Raw genomic sequence first — 21,898 nt, 5'->3', positions numbered from 1 at the left:
GAGGGTGCGTTAACAGGCAGAGTGGAGTAGACAAACTCAATCAGGAGTTGCGGGAAAGCTCTGAATGAAACAAGAGAGAATCTGGCAAGGACTGAGTGAAAGGAGAGGACCGTTATGGGGGAGCACAGGTAAAGGTGGTTGGGTTAATTAGGGGAGATCAGAGTGGCTGGCAGGTGAATGGGAAAACCAGGGGGCGGACCATGACAGCCGGTGTGCAGAATGAGAATATGTATGAATGTATTTCTTGTTTTAAAGAAGTAAATTAAGATGTTGTTCAAAGACCAGATGGGTCTTTCTAGCTCAACAGTTGTAGGAAACCTTTCAGAATGGACTTGAAGTGAGGCCTCCAGTAGCCTGCATGGTGGGACCACTAGTCACCACCAAGGGTCTCTAGATGAACCAGAAACACATGACCTCCAGGACTGTATTCACGAAGAGTAAAGTGTTTTCTAAATGTACTCTTCTGGCTTCACTTTTCATCAGCTACTTCATGTTCCTGTGTATGCAAACATCCCTTGGCTCCTGCAGCACAGAGAGAACCAATAGAAGAGCAGGATGGCCATCACTGTGCCATCATCCACACCTCTTGCTAAGACATCCAGGAATTGCCGCACTGATTGGCTGGCTCCGTTGTCCAATCAGACCAAACGGATGAGGTCCTTTAATCTGTGGTCAACATAGACAATATGTTTGTAACTTAATCAACCCAATGGATCTGCTGAAGTTCAGATTCCCTCTCGAAGCTGCACATCCTAAGGTGCTTAGGTTCCTGTGCTGTATAATGCTGTCTTCAACTTCTCTATTATTAATATGGGATCTTTGCATTTTAGTGATTGTATTTTTTTGAATATGGTGATCCTGTGATGGTCATTGCCATTATTGCGCTATATTAATCAATTGATAACGTGAATATGAAAGTAACCAATCTCATTGGACCTTTGAGAGGTAACCTAACGTGATGCTTACATTAACAAAAAAAAGTTTGTCATTCCTCATTCTGATAGTTTTTGATTTAGACTCTTTTTAAATAAATGACTTATTTTAATGAGTTGACTCCAGCTATTGTCACGATTCCTGAGGTTGGTCTAGTTGTAACACGCACTTCTACATCAAGTAGATGTTTAGATATGAGTATTCAATAGGTTTAGCAAGTATTTAGAATCCTATAATGTGGGCCTGTGATTAGTTGTTTTCAATTGCTTGAACACATTTTGCAAAATTTGGCTCATTGTGTCAAAACTCAACACAGAAGCAAATAAGACACAACACTGGGAAATAAACCATTCACATCTATGTCAAATTGAAACTCGGCTATCGAAACCTAACAATTCTTTGTAAAAATGGCACTTTGATGTCAAAATGATACACACTTGCATCATATGAATACACTTTCAGATCAGCTGCAACACACTTGTCTACTTTATATAAAACACTGCAGTCTTACATGTTCACTGCTTTTATGGGAGGAGTCGTTCGTGAATCGTTTGTTCGTTGAGCCTGGTTTCCGGCAGTGGTGGGTAGTTACGCATTACAAGTAACGCAAATGAGTAAAAAAGTAAATTTTTCGGGTAACGAGTACTTTTCACGTTCCTTTTTTAAGTCTGTAATTTTACCCTTAATCGAGTAAATATTTGATTTAGAATTCTACTCTTTACTCAATTACACTTTCCATTGTGCCTTCATTAAAATGAGTATTTTGATAAAGACATTATCTTCGTTGACTAATACAAGCGTCCACGTTAGCGATGCACCCTCCCGAGGTTGCAATATTGTTGCAATTCAACATATGTACATATTGCTTTTGTTGTACAACAATTTTTTAGGAGTGCATCTCTTTCCCTCCCTCACTCGCTCACGAATTCTAACACGTTATGTCTTTTTCATTGATCCAAGCACTCCAATACAAAAATGTAAAGTAACTTGTAATTTGAGTAGCTTTAAAACAAAGTACTTTTTTACTCTTACTCAAGTAGGGTTTCCAATTGGAACATTTACTTTTACTAAAGTAGATTTTGAAGGAAGTAATTTTACTTTTACTTGAGTATAGATTTTCAGTACTCTACCCACCACTGGTTTCCGGTAGCGGTAAATCGCATCATGGAATGGACGCCATTGCACGGTTCTCAGCTGAGTCAGTCAGACTCAGTGGAGTTAGTGCTACCGGAAACTCGACTGAACGAACAAATGAATGAACGATTCGCGAACGACTCCTCTTGGCGAACTGAATCACGCGAACTGGGTCACGGAAACAAATCATTAAATCCACCACTACTCGGGAGGTCTCCCGGTGGGCCGGTCCACTTTGAAATGTATTTTGTGCCCCCCGCCAGATGGCCAGAGACTTGCGACCTGACTTGGACTCGTGGCAAAAGACTTGATACTTCACTTGGACTTCCAACAAAGGACTTGTGAACATTTCTGATATATACGTATATATATATATATATATATATGCTATGTCACTACACGGATAATTATAGTGTTTTTTTCTTGCAGAATTAATGCTGTCGTTATGAAATAGCTGTATTAAGAGGATTCATAGAATATTATATTAGTTAAACGTCCCCTTTAAGACATTAAACTTGCACAGCCTCTAACCATTTCCCCTTATCTAGGCACACTCCACTCCCCCGTCAGCAAACACCTCAATGTAGGCCCTAGTGTTCTGCATCATACACCTGCAAACATCCTAATACTAACACACTTTTTATTACTCTCTACATAGTTCTATATATAGTTCTCGGGACCCAGGAACTCTCTATAGTTCCTGGGTCCCACAGTCTGGCCCCCAAAATAATTTTGGCACAGATTTACCCAACCTGTTAACCCCCACTATTTTACGAAACACAACCCCCCCCCCCCCCCCCCACCCCCACCCCCCCCCCCCCCCCACCCACACACACACACACACACACACACACACACACACACACACACACTATGTGTGTGTGTGTTTTTTAAATGTGCATAGTGGGCAGAGTGACCAGTAGGACGTTCTGTCAAAGGCCAGAACGGCCGTCCCTTTATGTGGCCATTTGACCTATGTGGTTCATATGTATAAGAAAAAATTATGAGCGACATTAAATGTCAAAACAATGGAGGGCGCTGTCACGTTAAAATTGTACCGGGGGCGAAAATTGTACCGGCCTACGTCATCAGTTGTTGACAACTTGACAACTGATTTGATTGGGTTGCCGGGCAGGTTTCAAAAAACATTCGGCTCATGTTTCCAAAGACGCTTCGCAAAAGTGGTCGGGTCTCGAAGTAAAGGAGTCTAAAATGTGCAGCGCTTCATGAAAGGAGGAGCGGTGGAAACAGCGGTAACGGTCAAAATCCGACGTGAACACAATTCAAAATGAATGGAAAAATAAGTACAGCATCCATACTCTCATTGCTCCTGTAAAAAAAACGGTAGAATATTAGATTTGAGGACGAAACGATAGGGCGGGCTAAGGCAAGAACAAAAAAGGTCTAGCTTCGCCACTGATCAGGGTATATTCCCGACACGAATTGTACACTTATCTTGGACACAGATTTAACGTTGCTGGCGACTGGGACCAACAAGTACAAGAAATAATAACTTCATACACCACAAGGTTGCAATAATTGACGCATCCCCCTTGCCACTGTTTATGAAAATAGATGCAATCAGGCAGATAGTTCTATCAAAAGTGCAACACTCCTCTTCGCCAATGTGCATAGTGGGCAGAGTGACCAGTAGGACGTTCTGTCAAAGTCCAGAACGGCCGTCCCTTTATGTGGCCATTTGACCTATGTGGTTCATATGTATAAGAAAAAATTATGAGCGACATTAAATGTCAAAACAATGGAGGGCGCTGTCACGTTAAAATTGTACCGGGGGCGAAAATTGTACCGGCCTACGTCATCAGTTGTTGACAACTTGACAACTGATTTGATTGGGTTGCCGGGCAGGTTTCAAAAAACATTCGGCTCATGTTTCCAAAGACGAAATAACATAATACAGATAACGGATCGCTAGATAACACTTGTTTTTACTATATATTTGTATTGTATTGAATTGTTTAATCTAATTTAGCTAGTAAACTGAGTGTTTAAAGCAGGTTTCAAAAACCATTCGCGCTCATGTACCGAACACCAAATAACATAATACAGATAACGGATCGCTAGATAACACTTGTTTTTACTTTATATTTGTATTGCATTGAATTGTTTAATCGAATTTAGCTAGTAAACTGAGTGTTTAAAGCAGGTTTCAATAACCTGTCTTGTCACGCTCAATGAAGGAGTGCAATGAACGAGCATGAAAGTTCACGAATGTTCAAGAACCTTCCTACGTCATTCGACGCGATCGCCCGTTGCCAGGCAACAGACGATCGCGTCGTCTGTTGCCAGGCAGGTTTGGAATTTGTCAACAACTGATGACGTAGGCCGGTACAATTTTCGCCCCCGGTACAATTTTAACGTGACAGCGCCAATACGAAAGGCACCAAACCTGAAACAAACTAAAAAAAACACAAAAAAAAGGGGAGAGAAAATATCAGGTAGAAAACGTAAGGAGATTTATTTGGGTTGCTATAAACGTCGAGTTTTCAGCACGATTCATGGTAGACCAACCTGACGTGTTTGGGGCTGGCAACCTTTATTCGTGAAATATCACGAGCAAACTAATAAGGCAAAATGAAAAATAATAAAATAACACTATCATTTCGGGCAGTCCGCGATTATTTAAATTTCTGTGTCATGTCTGATATGCGAAACAATTTACACTGTGTACTGTCCTCTTCTTTTCCGAAATGCCAGAGCCTAATTAAAGTAGCCTAGGCACAGCCATTGACAGGGACGTCACGAGGATTAAGAGGCTTGGGGGGCTTAGCCCCTAGCAGTCACCAAATGCGTGCGCCGACATTTTTTCACCAAAACTTTAAAGTGGTTCTTTAATTCATCATTTATTACAGTAGAGAGTACCGCAGAGCATCTATCAGCCTGTTTTCTGGCTCACTCTCTTTTCTTTACTTGTTTTAAGTCTTCAGGATGTCCTCCTTTTTAAAAATATAAATAAGCTAAACAAATGTAAGAGTTGGTATGATTTAAGTCTACATATTGGGGTGAGTTCAAGGAAAATAGGTTAGAAAATGTATTCATCAATGCGCTCGGAAACTAATTTAAGAACTTCTAATTGTATTAGTATTGATTTCAACTCAAATTCTGGCTTATTATGTTAATGGAAGGCATGTTACAATTTCCTTGAAAAAGAAAAAGTAGTAGGTTTTTCGTATAGTATCTTGAAACCCTGGCAAGTGGTTGTTTAAACACAAAATCGCGTATGGGCTGTGGGCCTACATTTTGGAAAAAGTCGAAGGCCTTCTTTTTCGCCCCAGTCCTCACCTTTGCATATATCACGAAAGGTCTTGCAGGACTTAAGCAACAAAAGTGTCCAGACAGTGAGAAGATGGCTCGGTCTGAACATAAAACCTGCAATGTAATTTATCACAGCAGACGTGAAGGGGATTTAGGAGTTCCAGACTTTGAGTGGACTTACTGTAAATCGCCACTAGGCTGTCACATTTGTTAAACATGCTTAACAATGACGATAGCGCTCTACGGGAAATGGGGCGTGCTTCCCATTTTCTTGACCTTGGGAAGCGCAAAGTCCCCCTCGCCCAAGAATCGGAACCCAGCTTTCTAGGCACCCGTAGAGCTTGATCTGACTGATGATGAGTTGCTTCTGATTCGCGATCTATTCGTTCACCAGTAGTGAAGCTTTTTGAATAATTTGTTCACCAGTAGTTAAGCTTTTTGAATAATTTGTTTACCAGTATTGAATCTATTTGTGTACCTTCATGTAAAGTCATGCATCATACTGAGTTGTTACTCTTTCGCAAATCATTTGTTCAAGAAAATATCTAGCCTTGGCTACAAATGTCAATTTCTGGTACTTATCTTTTGCAGCCTGGGCCACGTCCATAGGCTTGTCTTAAGGGGTTTCAGGATAGTTGGCTTTACAAAAGCAAGGGCAAAACAACTTGCCAAATGCTCCTCAACATCCTCCATTACTGGAAGTCGCCACATTTGGAGGAGCTGTTTGAACTGTCATCAGACCCACATTGCTGGATCATGCCTGAGCAATGTTTTGTATCTGTAACATATTTGTCCTTATGTATACTTATTATGAATTGTGGACATAAATAAAGAAGTTCAAATGTGTGAGAGTGTGAGTGTGTGTATGTTCAGTTGCCTCCCTGTGTGGGTAAGGATCAGCAGGCCAGAAGATGAATGGAAAAATAATAAAAAATCAGAAGATAAAACAAGAAGACACTTTCTACTCGTTGTGGTATAAAAAGGTGATTCTATGATAGGTCCGGTAGTTCCCAGGCTTCGGTTCCTTCTTCTGCGAATCATGGTGTGAAGAGGAAGGAAGTCTTGCAATATTTTTGGTGTCTGTTCAGCTAACTGCATAAACTGGAACCACAGACTAGATGTCAGACCAGCTTTCTGCTCTACGGTAAGAAGTTGTATTTTCTTAACTTTAATTCAATGCTTGACAAATGTATTTCATAGAGTAAAATATAATTTTAAATATTATATTTCTCCTAGTATGAACGTTTTTGTTTTATGTTCTACCTTCAGGCGTGTTTAAATACCTCCCAGAACAACCGAGTGAGAGAGGAGAGGCCTCACTATGGATTTAAGATCAGCAGCAAGAGGATTTCTAGCTTTCCTTCTGTCAGTACCAGGTTGGTTCATTTACATTGTGAACATATAGTTTAAAATTTTAAATAACGTATCAACGAAGCAACTGGAACATAAGAGGGTGAAACCACAGCATGTTGAATATAGAAGAATAGTAAATATAGCATTAAAGAATCACCCTCTAGAACGCAGTGTTTGGTTAAACAGACCCCAGAATATGGTCCACTAACGCTCCACTGTATATATTTAATTTGGGGTTCATTAGTCATTGAAAATAACACTTCACTGCGGGTTGTATACAACCTCTTGTAGTGAAAGCGGTGGTTTTAAGATAACAATACTTTATACACTGCATGCCATCTCCTCGCCTCTCTCCTGCTCTCCTCTCCTTGTCTTCTCTCCTCTCCTCTTCTGCTCCTTATTTTTCTCCTCTCCTCCCCTCCTCCTTGTCTCTACTCATCTATTTTCCTTGTCTCCATACTTCTTCTCGCCTTACCTTTTCTCCTCGCCACTATTCCCACTTCGTCTCCTTGGCTCCTCTCATCACCTCCTCTAAGCTACATTCATTGTCTCCACATCAAAGCTCATGGTCACATTGCTCCAACAGAAGCACAGAAGTGTATGTTATTCAGGTAGTGTAGTGTAATAAATTCAGAATTTCAGAGAGATGGGGGTTGAACTTGACTCCCCTCCTGGCTACTCTTCTGGTGTCACATGATGTTCTGGAATGTTCCTCTCACAGCTCAGTGGTCAGCATGTATCTGTAGTTTCCATCTCCACCCACCAGCCTCCATCTCTTTATGTGTCTTCTTATCTGTTCATCAGATGAACCTCTGTGTCTTGTTCATTCTCAATGAGATGTGTTTGTTTTTTCACAGTGCTTCAGGGTCATGGTGACTGGACAGTTACGTACTCATCTACTAATGTCTGTGCTTTAAGAGGAGCAATGGTTGAAATCAACTGCACTTATGATTACCCTGACGACGTACAGTACCTCCCTGAGACAGTCAGAAACCTGTGGTTTACTAAAGAAGACAACCATCAGCCAGTTGATTTGCTAAGTGATTCAGACTATACAGGTCGTGTGGAAAATAGCTGTGGAAAGGTCAACTGTAGCGGGTCCAGATGTCATGGAACATGTTCCCTGAATATCAGAGACCTGAGACAGAGTGACTCTGCTGTCTACAAGTTTAGGTTCACAACAAACCAACCAGGTGGCGGAAATACTGGTGACCCTGGAGTGATGTTATCTCTAACAGGTAAATGTGTGTGTGTGTGTGTGTGCGTGTGCGTGCGCGCGTGCGTGCATGAGTGAGAACAAGTACGTGTATGTGTGGGAGTGTGTTGTTATATCATAATTATTGTGTGTAACTTGTTCTCACACCCAGACCTCCAGGTGAAGGTGTCCTTTCCTGACCCTACCGATCCTACCTGGACAGAGCTGGAGTGTCACAGTATGTGTGGTCTAGCTGGTGACCCTCGCTACATCTGGTTCAGGAATGGAATGAAGGGAAGACGGGGAGTGAAGTACAGGACCTTCATTCAGTCTGGAGACAGCTATTCATGTACTGTTGAAGGATACAAACATATCCGCTCTCCTTTAGTTTGTAAGTCCACTACACACTATACTGACATGATACCAGATGTAATGGATCTTTTAGGGTAAAGAACTACATGTAGATATACTATGAATTGACCAATCTGCTGGTATTTTATATAATTAATGAAATGTAACTGTTAACAGACGCTCCAAAGACCCCCTCAGTGACCGTGAGTCCCTCTGGTGAAATAAAGGAGGGCAGTTCAGTGACTCTGAGCTGCAGCAGTGATGCCAACCCAGCAGCTAACTACACCTGGTTCAAGGTTGATACAGATCGTTCCTCCAGAAAGATCAACCAGGGACCACAGCTTGTTTTTAAACAGATCCTGACGTCAGACACTGGACAATACTACTGTCTAGTTCAGACTGAGCTAAGGCAAGCATCTATCTGGATCACTATTCACATGAAATGTGAGTGCGACCAATATTGTACATCATATTAAAGATATTAAAATGTATGACTTGGCAACATAAATTAGCAGTAAATTCATTGTGCAATGAATTCAAAAACTTCTCCACTTTGTAATTAATATTAATATTAATACTGTCATGAATATAATACATGTTTCTATGTGTCTCCAGATGGGCCTAAACACACTTCTGTTTGTTCAAATCCTTCTGGTGAAGTAGAGGAGGGCAGTTCAGTGACTCTGAGCTGCAGCAGTGATGCCAACCCAGCAGCTAACTACACCTGGTTCAGGGAACATGAAGACTCAGTGAAGGAAACAGGACAGAACTACACCATCACTAATATCACATCTGAGCATGAAGGAAACTATTACTGCCAAGCACATAATGCAATCGGACATCATAACTCCACCTTTTTATTCATTCAAAGTAATTATTTATTTAAAATACACACGCCTCCCTCACAGTCAAAGGCACCCAGTGAAACATTCGCCTACTAATATTAGAGTTTGTTTTCAGTATTTGAAATCTGTTTCAGTGACATCATCATCATCACATCCAGCAATGGTAGCTGTACCAACCATTGCTGTCCTACTGGCCACCATACTCCTCCTTGTCTTCCTCTGGATGAGGTAAGATATTCTCTTTCTATTTTTCAGTTCCTTTACTTCTGTTGTTGCTTCTTCATCTCTCTGTTCTCCTCTCCAGAAGAAAGAAGGCCTCAAGTAAAGAAATTGGACAGGGAGGAAGGCCAGATGCCGTGTTGGAGGTGAGACACAGGAAGCCATTCATTACTAACCCATCCTTTACTAAGACACACGTTGGAAATGACAGACTTGTAGTTGTTTCCTTAGTAAGTTTCCTTCTCTATAACTCTAGCCCTGTGGCTAGGAGAGACTGCACATCCTTGTGTCTAACTTGTATTAAGAACAGTCCAAACTTCAACCCTTGTCCTCGATTTGGAACATTCTGAAATGGAAATAACTTATGTCAACATTTTGCAGCTTAAACAAAGCCCATTTTAGTAGGAGTGTGCTAATGACCTCCCAAACTGTAGGAGTGTGCTATAGACCTCCAAACAGAATGACTTTCAGAAGTGGGAAAAGACTGATTGCCGCAGTCATAATGATTTCACATGAAGAGACTTCCTTATTCGGCAATCCTAATGTATTCAAGGGAAAATAGGGTATTTAAACCGCAAACTGCTCCCCGGGCGCTGCTCCCCGGGCGCTGCACCGCAGCTGCCCACCGCCCAAGGTGCGAAAGGTGTCCATGAGGGCCCCCGCTCCCGGAGCACATTTTCCCCTGAGACAGGAGAGATACGAATCTACCTCTACCACTTCCTGCTTTAAATGACGCAAAATTACAGTTTTTGCATCAGGAAATGTAAGAGGGGGGGGGCTCCAAAAAACTACAAGCGATAGGCTTGTTTCAGATCGTCTGCATTTGCGCGCAGCATGCACCAGACTTGAGAACATCCACCGGAACACGTCAAGTTCCAACCCCGTCAAGTCGGACACATGTGTATTTCTCGTAGGTTGAACAAGCATAGTTTGGGAGAGGGCACGGCTCCTTGAAAGGAGTTTCTCACGTGGGAAATTCCACGTGGTAATTCCAACCAACCAGGGCAATGTTTTGATATGTTGAGGGGAGTGTCTTATAGCCCCATATAAGCAGTGTTGGGCAAGTTACTTTAAATTAGTAACTAAGTTACAGTTACTAGTTACTTCTTTCAAAAGTAACTCAGTTACTTTAAGTTACTCGTTACTTTCAAGGTAACTAGTTACCTTGAAAGTAACGAGTAACACACACACACACACACACACAATCTTATTAATGTGTTGCCTCCCTAACTGGATAGCCAGGGAGGCTGCTAGTCCTCTGGTTTGCTGACATGTAAGTCCTATCCTACCACAAGTGCAATGTGCCACCTAGTGACCTGAACATGCCATAGCAGTGTAGTAGTGTGAGTGCAAATGAATGAAATATTTTCATTGTTTCCAACCCTCTACAAATGCATACACATTATTTTGGGGCTGATGTGGCATAGTGTTCGACAAATCAACTGGAAAATTTGATCATTGTAACCAGTATCACTACGATGAAGCAGTGGATCAACAAAACACAACATACAGTATGTTTTGAAACTTTTGATAGGCATATTTATTGTACCCATTGAAACAGGTAGAAAGTATAGTTTTGGCAGTGCAAAAATTAAACTGTGCCTCAGACCATTTAGCAACTGTAGGAATCAATAATAGTGCAAAACTGATGCAATACAAAACTGATACAACGCCTGGACTGTCGTCGACTGCCGCCATTGTTTTAATTAATTTACTTGTGTGTCGCTGCGTCACGTGACTCACGTCCGCTTCACGTCCACCACGGAAACTGTAGTCCTGGGTTATGCACGTGAAGTAACGAGTAACGAGCCTGTTTAAATCGCAGTAACGATAAACACGTTACTGGTTTGACAAAGTAATTAGTTACAGTGCTCTTCACCGCAAAAGTAACGTCGTAACTGTAACGCGTTACTTAAAGGTTGGGTAGGTGATTTGCGAAACGCCAGCAGATTTTGAAAATACACAACTCAAATGGTCCTACCCCCTCTCCTTCAACGCTGACTCTGACTCCACCCATTCCAAGTACCTGGACGCGCAATCATGCACGAGCGCGAACAGAGATGCGCGAGAGCGAGCCAGGCTAGCGTAGGTTTTCGTTTAACAACATGGCACTACATTCAGCTGTAAGTTGCACCCAGTACCGCGGGAAGTAGGGGTGCTGGGGGTGCTGCAACACCCCCTGTCCGAGGCCCTGTCTTATCACAGAAAACGATCATTTCTAAAAACTCCGGCCAGAGTGGAGATTTCTGAAAACGCCGGTTATGTGTTGTCGGTTCAACGGGGAGAAACGGGATTTTAGTTTCTGAAGCGTCACATTATGCACCAGGAAATGCTTAACGTCATGTGAGCGCCCGCTGTACCGTATTGGTCCGAATATAAACACAAACCCCATTGTAAGACGACCTATATTTGGAAAAAAGATTTGAAGACCAGATCCGGTTTTTATGAATAAATAAATTGTATTCATTGAAATAATATATGAAAATAAAAAGGCATCGAATAAAACACTGCATTGCCACTAAACAGTAGTGCAAATAGGCCGTACTGATGTGTACACCAAAGACTATTCCTGACACTCCTCTGCCCCGCTGTGTTCGCTCTGGCTGTGGTCGCTCCGAACTGTTTCGGCCCGTGGCAAAGCGAGTCATCCTCGCTGCTGTCCAAGGCATTTTGAGACGCAGCATTTATTTAATGCTCATATGACCTAGTGCTGAAAAAAGGTTATATGAAAAAGTGTGAGGGTAGCGGTGGTGCGCTAAACTTGTTCTGTGAGCAGCTGGATGTGAACGATCGATTTTCAACTGTGCGCGCATGCACTGGTGTAATTGAGCTGCGCTGCTATACATCTTTTTTTATCAATGTAACGAGTTGCGAGTCTAGTGCAGGCTGAGTTTTTTTTTTCCCAGCACCCCCTGCTGAGAATACGTTCTCGCTGCTATGGTTGCACCAGATGTTATAAACATTAAACGGTCACATAAATCATTACTATTTTTAGAAAAGGTATGTTTGTTTCATATAATTGTATTTGAAGTCCTGGTTTTCACTAGGGTTGCCGCGGTGTGGACATTTTCACACCGAGTAATACACTCGTCTCCACACCGGTATTACCGAGTATAAACGGTATAAACTTTGAAACTAGGTCAACCGCCACACAAGCATCGGTTTTTAGACCCTTCTCGTCCTTCAGTTGCCGCCAACGTTCGAAAGCAGCGCCTAGGATTATTCTTGATTTCAGTTTTTCTCTTTCAGCGTTTTTATTATCAATTACTCTCTGAAAAAGAGTTTTCCTTCTCTTTGCTGGTGGTGGTGGTGGTGGGGATGGTGGCGTCTTGTCTGCCATGGAAATTGTCTTCTACTGCTAGGTCCAAATGTGGATTAACTAGTTCCAGTAGCTACCGCAGGATAACAACAAACAGGAGCTTGCTCTGGGTCACGAGCTCTGGGTCACGAGTACTGCACGAAGGGGTCGCGCACGGGGCGCGGGGGAGGGGGAGTGCAGTACGACCGTTTGATTGACGTACTTACTGTCCAATGAAACTCGGTGGCAATGGATATGATTGGCTGGAGTTTTTCGAGCCCTGCCCGTTCCACAGATGATTGACAAGTTTAATTTTCATGTCAGTACTTCTAACTCAGTGGCTGTAAGCGGGTTATGATAAGGATTTCAAGTAATTTTGCAAAAATGGCCAAAAAAGCAAATCACCTATGCAACCTTTAATAATGCGTTAGTCCGGCGTGAATGTGCGCTACGGTATGGATTTTGACGTTACCATGTGACCGGTAGATCACACGAGCGCTAAAGAAGCAATGACGTAGTACCAGAGACGCAGTTGTTTATTCATAATACCATCCGGTGGCGTACACAGCTTTTGGCCGTGTTCTTTAAGATATTCTCGAACACTCCGGGAGTTCCGGCGGGAGACCTGGAGCTTTATATCTAAATGATATAATATATTCAGTGTTGGGAAGGATATTTTTAAAATGTATCCAGTTACAGAATACATGCCAAAAAACATAATTTTTAACCTATTCCTTTACATCACTCAATCTGAGTATTGTATTCTGAATACTTGGCTTACTTCCACATTGAATTGCATTTTAGGAGTGTAGGAAATCCTGCTTACTAAACAGGCCATATACAGCAAACACATATTTTCTTGACACAGACATCCTGTACATGCCCATAACTTTTAGGATTGATGAGTATTTGATCGTGAGAAAACATTGTTTTGCCGCGAGTGAGTGTTAAAAAGAATGAATGAATGCGGGTGCGCGTGTGTGTATATGTAATATAATTAATGAATGCATGCGTGTGTGCGTCCATCTGTTTAAACACACGCAAACTAAAGTCAATAACGATAATGCATACAATACTGGTAAGAAACAATGTTTATAATGTATTGCGTATATTATTAAATAGAACCACAGTTGCCGCATATCATATGTGTGTTAAGTTTTCTTTGCCGAAATTTATTTGAGGACTTGTGGAAGAAAACCTTATTCCATGTGTGAATTAGGCCATATTATTTGGCCATAAACTGAGCCATTTGAAGCTTGAAATTCATGTGCATCTGTCTCATCGGAGACTGTCAGAATATCAACTCGTCAGATTCAAATGCGCTCATGGCTCTTAAAGGGGATGGGAGCTGGCACTCTCATTGGTTTATTGCACGTAACACCCAAAACACACCTACGGGTAATTAGGCTACTTCAGACCAACTCTTTTTAAATTTGCGCCGGGCGCAAGAGTCATTTTTGCGCCGGTAAAATAGGAACATAGCCATAGAACCGCCCACAAAGCTACTTGCGCTTGGTGCTTCTCACTTGCGTTTCAGACCGTTAAAATAGGGCCCAAAAAGTGGGGGAAAAGCGTCTGCGAAAGTAAATAATCAATGATATCCAGCGGGCTGCACTCGATATTCATTTGTTTCATAAAGTTGCGGACCGGTCGAACTCCTTCTCCCTCATCCTGGTGCTGAATGTGTTAAATGCATCGTAATTTTTATGTGTGTTTTCCAGCATACGTTCTATGTGGATGTCTGTCCAGATATCAAGTAGACATTCCATCTCCTCTTGACTCCATGTTGATCCACGACTAATTTTCACCCGACGGTCCGACAACATGCTGCTAGTCTTGGAGTTACCGCTATTCAATCATTAATTCCCATAATGCGTGCGGCTGAGCGGGTGCCTGTTACGTCCAAATAGGCATACGCTTTTTAGAACTGGATCGGACCGAGATGCGTTCGCTTTCACATCTCAAGCGAACCGCACCAGGGTTCGTCTGGATGCGAACCGAGACCAGCTGTTCAGGTAGGTCTCTGCCGACTGATTTGGTTTGCATCGAACTGCGGTGGTCGCATTCACACCAACGCAAACGTACCGAATCAAGGGACCAAACTTGTTTAGTGAGCACTTAATGCTGTTGGTGTGAAAGCACGAATAAACTTGTGAAAAGTATCGTCATGTAATCCATTTATTTCAACAATGTAACTGTATTCTAAATACCAACTATTTAAATTGAAACTGTAACGTAATACATTTAGTTATAATTTGCCTTCTGAATACGTAACGGCGGTACATGTATTCCGTTACTACCCAACACTGAATATAATATATAATATATAATATATACTATAATATAATATATAATATCATGCCAAAAACTGTGTGTGCCTACGGATGATATTACGAATAACGAACTTCGTCAGGTTCTCAGACGTCTCTGGTCCCTACCACATCGATCTGAAGTCGCGGTTCAATCTTAACTTCATAGAGTCAAAGCCAAAGTTGCTTCCCCCAATCCCTTTTCCACCATGGCCACCATCTCCACGTTATTCAGCAGTTCCGAAGCACCGGAGAAGTCTCGGTCACAATCGTAAAACCCGCGACCGCCCGCAAAGTTCAGGCGTCCGACCGGACCCGCACCTGTGTCTGACGAAGTACATTGTTTTTCACGCTGAATTTCACGCTGATCGAGGAAGCCTCCTCAATCAGCGTCTAGAGATCCTTCAAAGGCTGTTCTGAGAACATCCAGGGGGTGGGGGGTGCTAGGGTGCGCCCTCTCTTCTGCATAGACTCGCGTTTTGCAAAAGACTCTTAAAACGACTCACACTGAGGTCCCGTGACTGTTCCTCCCCCTCCGTCGCAAGTGTTTCCCATCGCGCTGAGTGCGGCCAACGCTGTTGTGACCAATGGACACCAGCTGGAGTAGAGCGGCAGTTCCGGGAATTCTATGTTTTATAACCTGACCAAAACACAATCAAACCAAACCCAAACTGTGGTCCATGATCATCAGTTTTCTTTGTATGCTTTCTCTGTGGCTGTTTGGACATGGCACCATACACTATGTTTGATGTATTCATCTTTGAAGCGAAACGTCAACTGAATTCCATCAGTTATCAGTTTGGGATGTCTTATTTTGTTTTAAAGAGGCAAATTAATGTTGTTAAAACAAAACAGTTTTAGGAGATCAACAGTTGGAGGAAAACTTGCAGGAAGGTCTTGAAGTGAGGCCTACAGCAGCCTGCATGATGGGACCAGTAGTCACAACCAAGGGTCTCTAAATAAACCAGAAGCACATGACCTTCAGGACTGTCTTAAGGAATTGTATTTGTCAACCTAATGTACTCTTCTGTTCTCACTCCCCATCAGCTACTTCCTGTTACTGTGTATGACAACGTCTCAGCTCTGACCAATCGCTTAGACACTGTAGCACAGAGAGAACCAATAGAAGAGTTGGATGACCATCACTATGCCAGCATCGACACCTCTGTGTCCGAGGAGCAGAAAGTGCCTGGCTCCGGTGGCCAATCAGTCAAGACTGCTGTCTTTTGCTCTCTGGTCAACATTCAAAGGGTCAACGCTGTCCCTGGGTAAGCTTCTCTTGGTATTTCTAAAGAAGAAATAGACTATGTTTTGAGACTTTATCGACCCAATGGATCTGTTTCACAGGGTGACTGGAGTTCTGTCTTCTTTTCAGAGAAAGTGACCCGGCAGAAACCCCAGAGTTCTACAGCACCATCAAATAATACCTCAGATATTGAACCAGTTGTAGCAGCAATATTTAAATAGTGGAACTAGGTAGAGAGTCTCATCCATTTAGTTTAACAGCACAGCACCGGTTTTCTTTGGTACTTTCAAATCCCACCACAGAAACAGTTGGGGTGTATTATGTATTCTATAATCTTTATGAAAACTCAGTCAGAACTATTAAACACCAGAGGATGGGCGGGGTGGGGCAGTGGACACACACACACACACACAAACACAATGCATTTCGCTGCTACAACAACAAAAAAATCACTCAAATATTATTACTTTCAATACATTGGCCGAAATGAAACATCTTTTAATTTGGGCTGCTTCTAGGACATTTTGGGTGGATTTTGAACAGTATGTGGGCAGGACGTTGTTTGCAGGCCCTGGCAACCCTGCGCTGTTGTCCGAGGTGCTGAAATTCTCCTGAACAGATCTAGATCCATGGCTAAAAAGACTTATATTATAGATTAAACTTAACTTTTCAATAAATACTATGGCAGAATAAATGTTATTAATGGGTTTTTGCGACAGTTGAACCTACCAGAAAGTCATGCTCTCTGGCGAAAGCTACCTACAGCTCTTTATTGCTAATATTACTTTAATATTTTTCTATTGAAGTAAATGATGAAATCGTTGCTCTATCAGTATCAATCAAATATATTAGTTGTAATTTGGGGCGCATTCAAATAATGTATTTTATATATTATATAAAGCCTATTTGTTTGTTAAATGTCATTAAGCCTAATAAGGTATATTATGTACAAAGTTCTTCGTTATAGAATGATATATTAGTTGTAATTTGGGGCATATTCAAATAATGTATTTTATATAGGCCTATAGCCTATTTGTTTTGTTAAATGTCATTAAGCCTAATGAGGTATATTATGTACAGTTCTTCGTAATAGAGTAATATACTTTAATATAAGGGTACGTTTTGGAAGCCAGTGGTACAAGTGTTAGTGATGCTAGGTTAATAATCAAGAGGGTGTGTGTTCGATTCTCTCCGCGGTCTGATATGTTTTTGCTCTTTTAGTCAAACTTTGGCAGCCATTGTCAATATGGCTGCTACCATAACCAAAAGCCTATGTTATCAGTTAACATCTCATTGAACAGAATAAATACATGTGCGTCAGTCTAATAAAACGTCCTTAGATATTGATAGTCCAATAGGCCTTTTTATAATATATATAAATAAATAGGCCTATTGGTCTATCAATCTATATTGAATTAATTTTAAATTAAACGGCGGGTATAAAGCCGTGAACGGCTTTATACCCGCCTCAACCGTGCCTACTTCCTGTTTGAACCAGCCTCTCAGCCAGCCGGGGTGCCACAGTGTCTGTGTGTCTGTGTGTTTGTGTTTGTGTGTTTGTCTTTGTGTGTGGGTGATTGTGTTTGTATGTGTGCATGTGTGTTTACCTGCCTGATTGTGTGTGAGTAAGGAGCAGAAGGACAGAAAAATAAAACAAATATTTTTAAAAGCAGAAGGTGAAAGACGAAGAAACTTTGTATCTTTCTTTGTGGTCTAAAAGGTTGATTATACAGGCCCAGTAGTTACCAGGCTTCTGTTCCTTCTGTGAATCATGGTGTGAAGAGGAAGGAAGTCTTTCAATGCTGTTTGGTTTCTGTTGAGGTCACTGCATAAAATGGAACCAAAGACTAGAAGTCAGACCAGCTTCCTCCTCTACATTAACTTGTAACTTGTATTGCTATGGTTAATGAATCTTATTCATAGAGTTTTGCTTGTATGTCGTTTTTAATTGTTTATTTGTTTCTTCATTATGGTGTGTTTAAATATCTCCCAGAACAACATAGTGAGAGAGGAGAGGACTCACTATGAATAGATCAGCAGAAAGATGATTTCTAGCTTTCCTTCTATCAGTACCAGGTTGGTTCATTTACATCGTTAACATGTAACTGTTTCAATAACATGACAACCAAGCAACTAGAACGAGGAGAGGGTGAAACCACAGCATTTTTAAGATAGAATAGTAGTAAACAGAACATTAAAGAATCACCCTCTAGAACGTGTGTTTGGTTAAACAGACAACGAGAACAGAGAACGGTCCACTTTCTATGTTTCAGTCATTGTAAAATACCACTTTGTTGCAGGTTGTAGACAGTCTCTTGAATTGATGGTACTGTTCTTTAGATATCAATACTTTCCTGGTTGCTAGACGATCTTGAACGATATACATCATGGGGTTAGATTAGTTAAATGTCGAAAGCGACTGTTTTACCCCTATTTATTCTATTAATGATGATTTAGACATGAATTCTGCTGCAATGTTAGTACTCAGATTCAATGATAAGGTAGACACTGCATGCCATCTCCTTACCTCTCTCATGCTCTCCTCTCCTTCTACTCGTCTCTACTCCTCTCTTTTCCTTCTCTCTTACCACTATTCCCTCTTCCTCTCCATGTCTCCAATCCTGACATGGAGAGGTGTCCTTTCCTCACCCTACCAGTCCTACCGGGGCAGAGCTGGAGTGTCACAGTATGTGTGGTCTAGCTCAGCGGTCCCCAACCACCGGGCCGCGGACCGGTACCGGGCCGCGGGACATTCCTAACTAGGCCGTAGGTTAACGAGGCTACGACATGACTAGAAAAAATTGAGATTATTTTTTTTAATTCATGCAAAATGCATGCACACTTAATAAACTCAATTTACTTCGCAATACTGTCACTCTTTTACATAAGTCTATATGCAGTTGTTAGATTGCATATAACATGTTTGCATTTTTGGCAACCTCTGTGCAACACAACCCAACCACCCCCCCACCCCCACTCCCCCCCCTAACCCGGTCCGTGAAACTATTTGGAGAATCATACCGGTCCTTGATGCGGAAAAGGTTGGGGACCCCTGGTCTAGCCGGTGACCCTCCCTACATCTGGTTCAGGAATGGAGACAATGTAGGACAGGGAGTGAAGTACTGGGCCTACATTCAGTCTGGAGACAGCTATTCATGTGCTGTTGAAGGATACGAACGTCTCCGCTCTCCTTTAGTGTGTAAGTCCCCTCCACCGTACACTGACATGATACCAGATGTAATGGACCCTTTAGGGTACAGAACTACATATTACCATGAACCAGTGCAGAGCCCGTTCCAAACGAGCCTCTGCTGAACGGGCCGATCGCTTGGCCTCCTGTGTTTCTGCTAGCAGCTTTATCGAACGTCACTCTTTTAAAATACTTCACACTCGACACGACACTTCCTGTGTTCTCAGAAACACGAAAAGAGAAGTTGATAAAGGACATGCAGACATACAGAGACACTTCTAGTTATTGTTCGACTAATATAACGGTTGTGTATCCAGCATCCAAGTACAGTGACCAAGTGAACTGCAGAGCCCTGAAGCCCCGCCCCACTGCTGCACAGTTTGGTTCAAAGTGTGTTAATGTTGAACGTGTCGTGTGTCCAAATAAGTCAACACTGCACTTCCTCAGCTCTCAGCAATACGCACGGCAAGCGTGAAGTAGATCAGATGAACTGTCCTAGAGATATACAGAGGTCATACTTACATATGTGTAGCATCTGTAGTAGCTGCTATCACTGCTGTATAGGGGTAATTTGTTAGCCTAGCGATTGTTGGTACTACACTTGGTTCTATGAACATCTTTATTGTATCGATAGCAATATATTGTTTCACTTCTTATGACAAATTTTCTTATTGTCAGTCGCTTTGGATAAAAGCGACTGACTAAATTCCTAAATGTAAATATACATACATAAGCTCAGTCACCTGGAGATCTGGGTGTACGACAATTACAAAAGATATTTAAGGTAACATATAACACAAACCTTCTAGAACAGGGGTGTCAAACTCATTTTAGCCTAGGGGCCACATGGAGGAAAATCTATTCCCAAGTGGGCCGGACCGGTAAAAATTTGGCATAATTTTGTAAAATTAAACATGCTGTGAGCACACCAAACACAGGTTTCCCATTTACTTCCGTGAATAAAAAGTACGATGACCATTTTTCTTGTAAAACTCTGCACTGTGTCCACTTTTCGTCTTTTTGACAGAGACATTTTGGGGCAATGAGAGTGCCAAAGCGCATAATGTTGGAAGTATAAAGGTACGGCCACACCAACCGCGTTGCTCGCGGTAGGGGCGTTGAAAATCGGCATTTTTGCATAGGGAACCATTGGTCTAGGCACGGTACACGCGTTGAAGCGTTGCGTTGGGGGCTTTAGGCGCGGAAGTTGCACGTAATTACGCACGTAAACGCAGCCTGGCGGACTATTTCTCTGCTGATCAACACTACGAATGCTGGAAACACACCAGACACACCATGTGAAGTTATTTAACCCGATTAGTGTTATTTATATCAGAGATTATTTAATCTAACCCGATCTAAACTCTATCATGCACCCAAACGCGGCGTTTGGGTTTCCTACCTCGGACTCCAGCGCAGCCACGGCCGACATCTTTCTTTATTCTGGGTGGAAATAGTTATAGTTACGCCATTAAATGCGTTTATGGAAACATTTTTAGCGAGAAATGTGCATTTTAATTTCATAATTTTTGCTCAGTGAATGTGAAGGATGTTTGGTTTGATAGTTATGACGAAGAGGGAACGCTCCGTTCACTTGCATGGACATGGACTCATCTAGCTGCGGTGGCGCGGTGACGCGGTGGAAGCGTTGAACCACCACACACCGATCAAGCGTCAGGTTAGGCGCGGTACTCGCGGTATCCACTGCGAGCAACGCGGTTGGTGTGGCCGTAGCATAAGGCAGAGCGACAAGGTAGCTCCGGGCTAGCTGCACTACCTGTTTATACTTGCTCCCTGCTCAGCCCCGGTATAAAGTTTGCTTGTTTAACATAATTGCTATTGCGATTTCTAGTGGACACATTAAGAACAGCAGTTTCTTTCATTGAAAAATAGCAGATCATTTTACGTTACATTCCAAAGCGACTTCCAGTTACACACAATTGTCCAGTAGTTCAATGTACAACAAATTAGTCAGTGCCAGTCAATGCAATTCATGTAATGCTAGGAAGGATTTTTATAATTTTTTTATTTTTTTATTTTTTTTATTTTTTTTTTTACAATACTGTACTTCACAAAATCATCTCGCGGGCCGGATTAAACCCGTTCGCGGGCCTGATCCGGCCCGCGGGCCGTACGTTTGACACCCCTGTTCTAGAACCTACAAACACAGACAGACAGACAGGCAGACAGGCAGACAGGCAGACAGACAGGCAGACAGACAGACAGACAGACAGACAGACAGACAGACAGACAGACATAGCCTAAATACATTTCTCACCCTATCGGTAGATGCACTGAAACTGCCGGTATTAATGATGGAATTAATATGGTTAATGAAATGTAACTGTTAACAGATGCTCCAAAGACCCCCTCGGTGACCGTGAGTCCCTCTGGTGAAATAGAGGAGGGCAGTTCAGTGACTCTGAGCTGCAGCAGTGATGCCAACCTAGCACCTTCACCTGGTTCCAGGAACATGAAGACTCAGTGAGAGAATCAGGACAGAACTACACCATCACTGATATCACATCTGAGCTTGGGGGAAACTACTACTG

At 42.2% G+C, this 21,898-nt stretch overlaps 1 protein-coding gene across 2 annotated transcripts; it reads left to right on the top strand.

Annotated features, from left to right (window-relative positions):
- The first annotated feature begins 6,403 nt into the window (after nt 1-6,403).
- On the top strand, nt 6,404-18,541 carry LOC130377129 (B-cell receptor CD22-like). Of its 2 annotated transcripts, XM_056584116.1 has the most exons (10): nt 6,404-6,484; nt 6,610-6,716; nt 7,551-7,931; nt 8,061-8,279; nt 8,417-8,683; nt 8,855-9,109; nt 9,219-9,312; nt 9,389-9,449; nt 15,958-16,178; nt 16,286-18,541. In XM_056584116.1, exons 2-10 carry the CDS (start codon nt 6,662-6,664, stop codon nt 16,332-16,334), a joined length of 1,602 nt encoding a protein of 533 aa, XP_056440091.1. In that variant the 5' UTR covers nt 6,404-6,484; nt 6,610-6,661; the 3' UTR covers nt 16,335-18,541. The 2 variants fall into 2 exon arrangements, with proteins under 2 accessions (XP_056440091.1, XP_056440092.1); XM_056584117.1 differs by lacking the exon at nt 6,404-6,484 and having other exon boundaries at nt 6,640-6,716; nt 7,862-7,931.
- The last annotated feature ends 3,357 nt before the right edge of the window (nt 18,542-21,898 follow it).

Source organism: Gadus chalcogrammus, chromosome 23 (genome assembly GCF_026213295.1).
Source record: "Gadus chalcogrammus isolate NIFS_2021 chromosome 23, NIFS_Gcha_1.0, whole genome shotgun sequence".
NCBI classification, from domain to species: Eukaryota; Metazoa; Chordata; class Actinopteri; order Gadiformes; family Gadidae; genus Gadus; species Gadus chalcogrammus.
The sequence above is the reverse complement of the archived record's forward strand: the minus strand, read 5'-3'. Positions and strand labels throughout refer to the sequence as shown.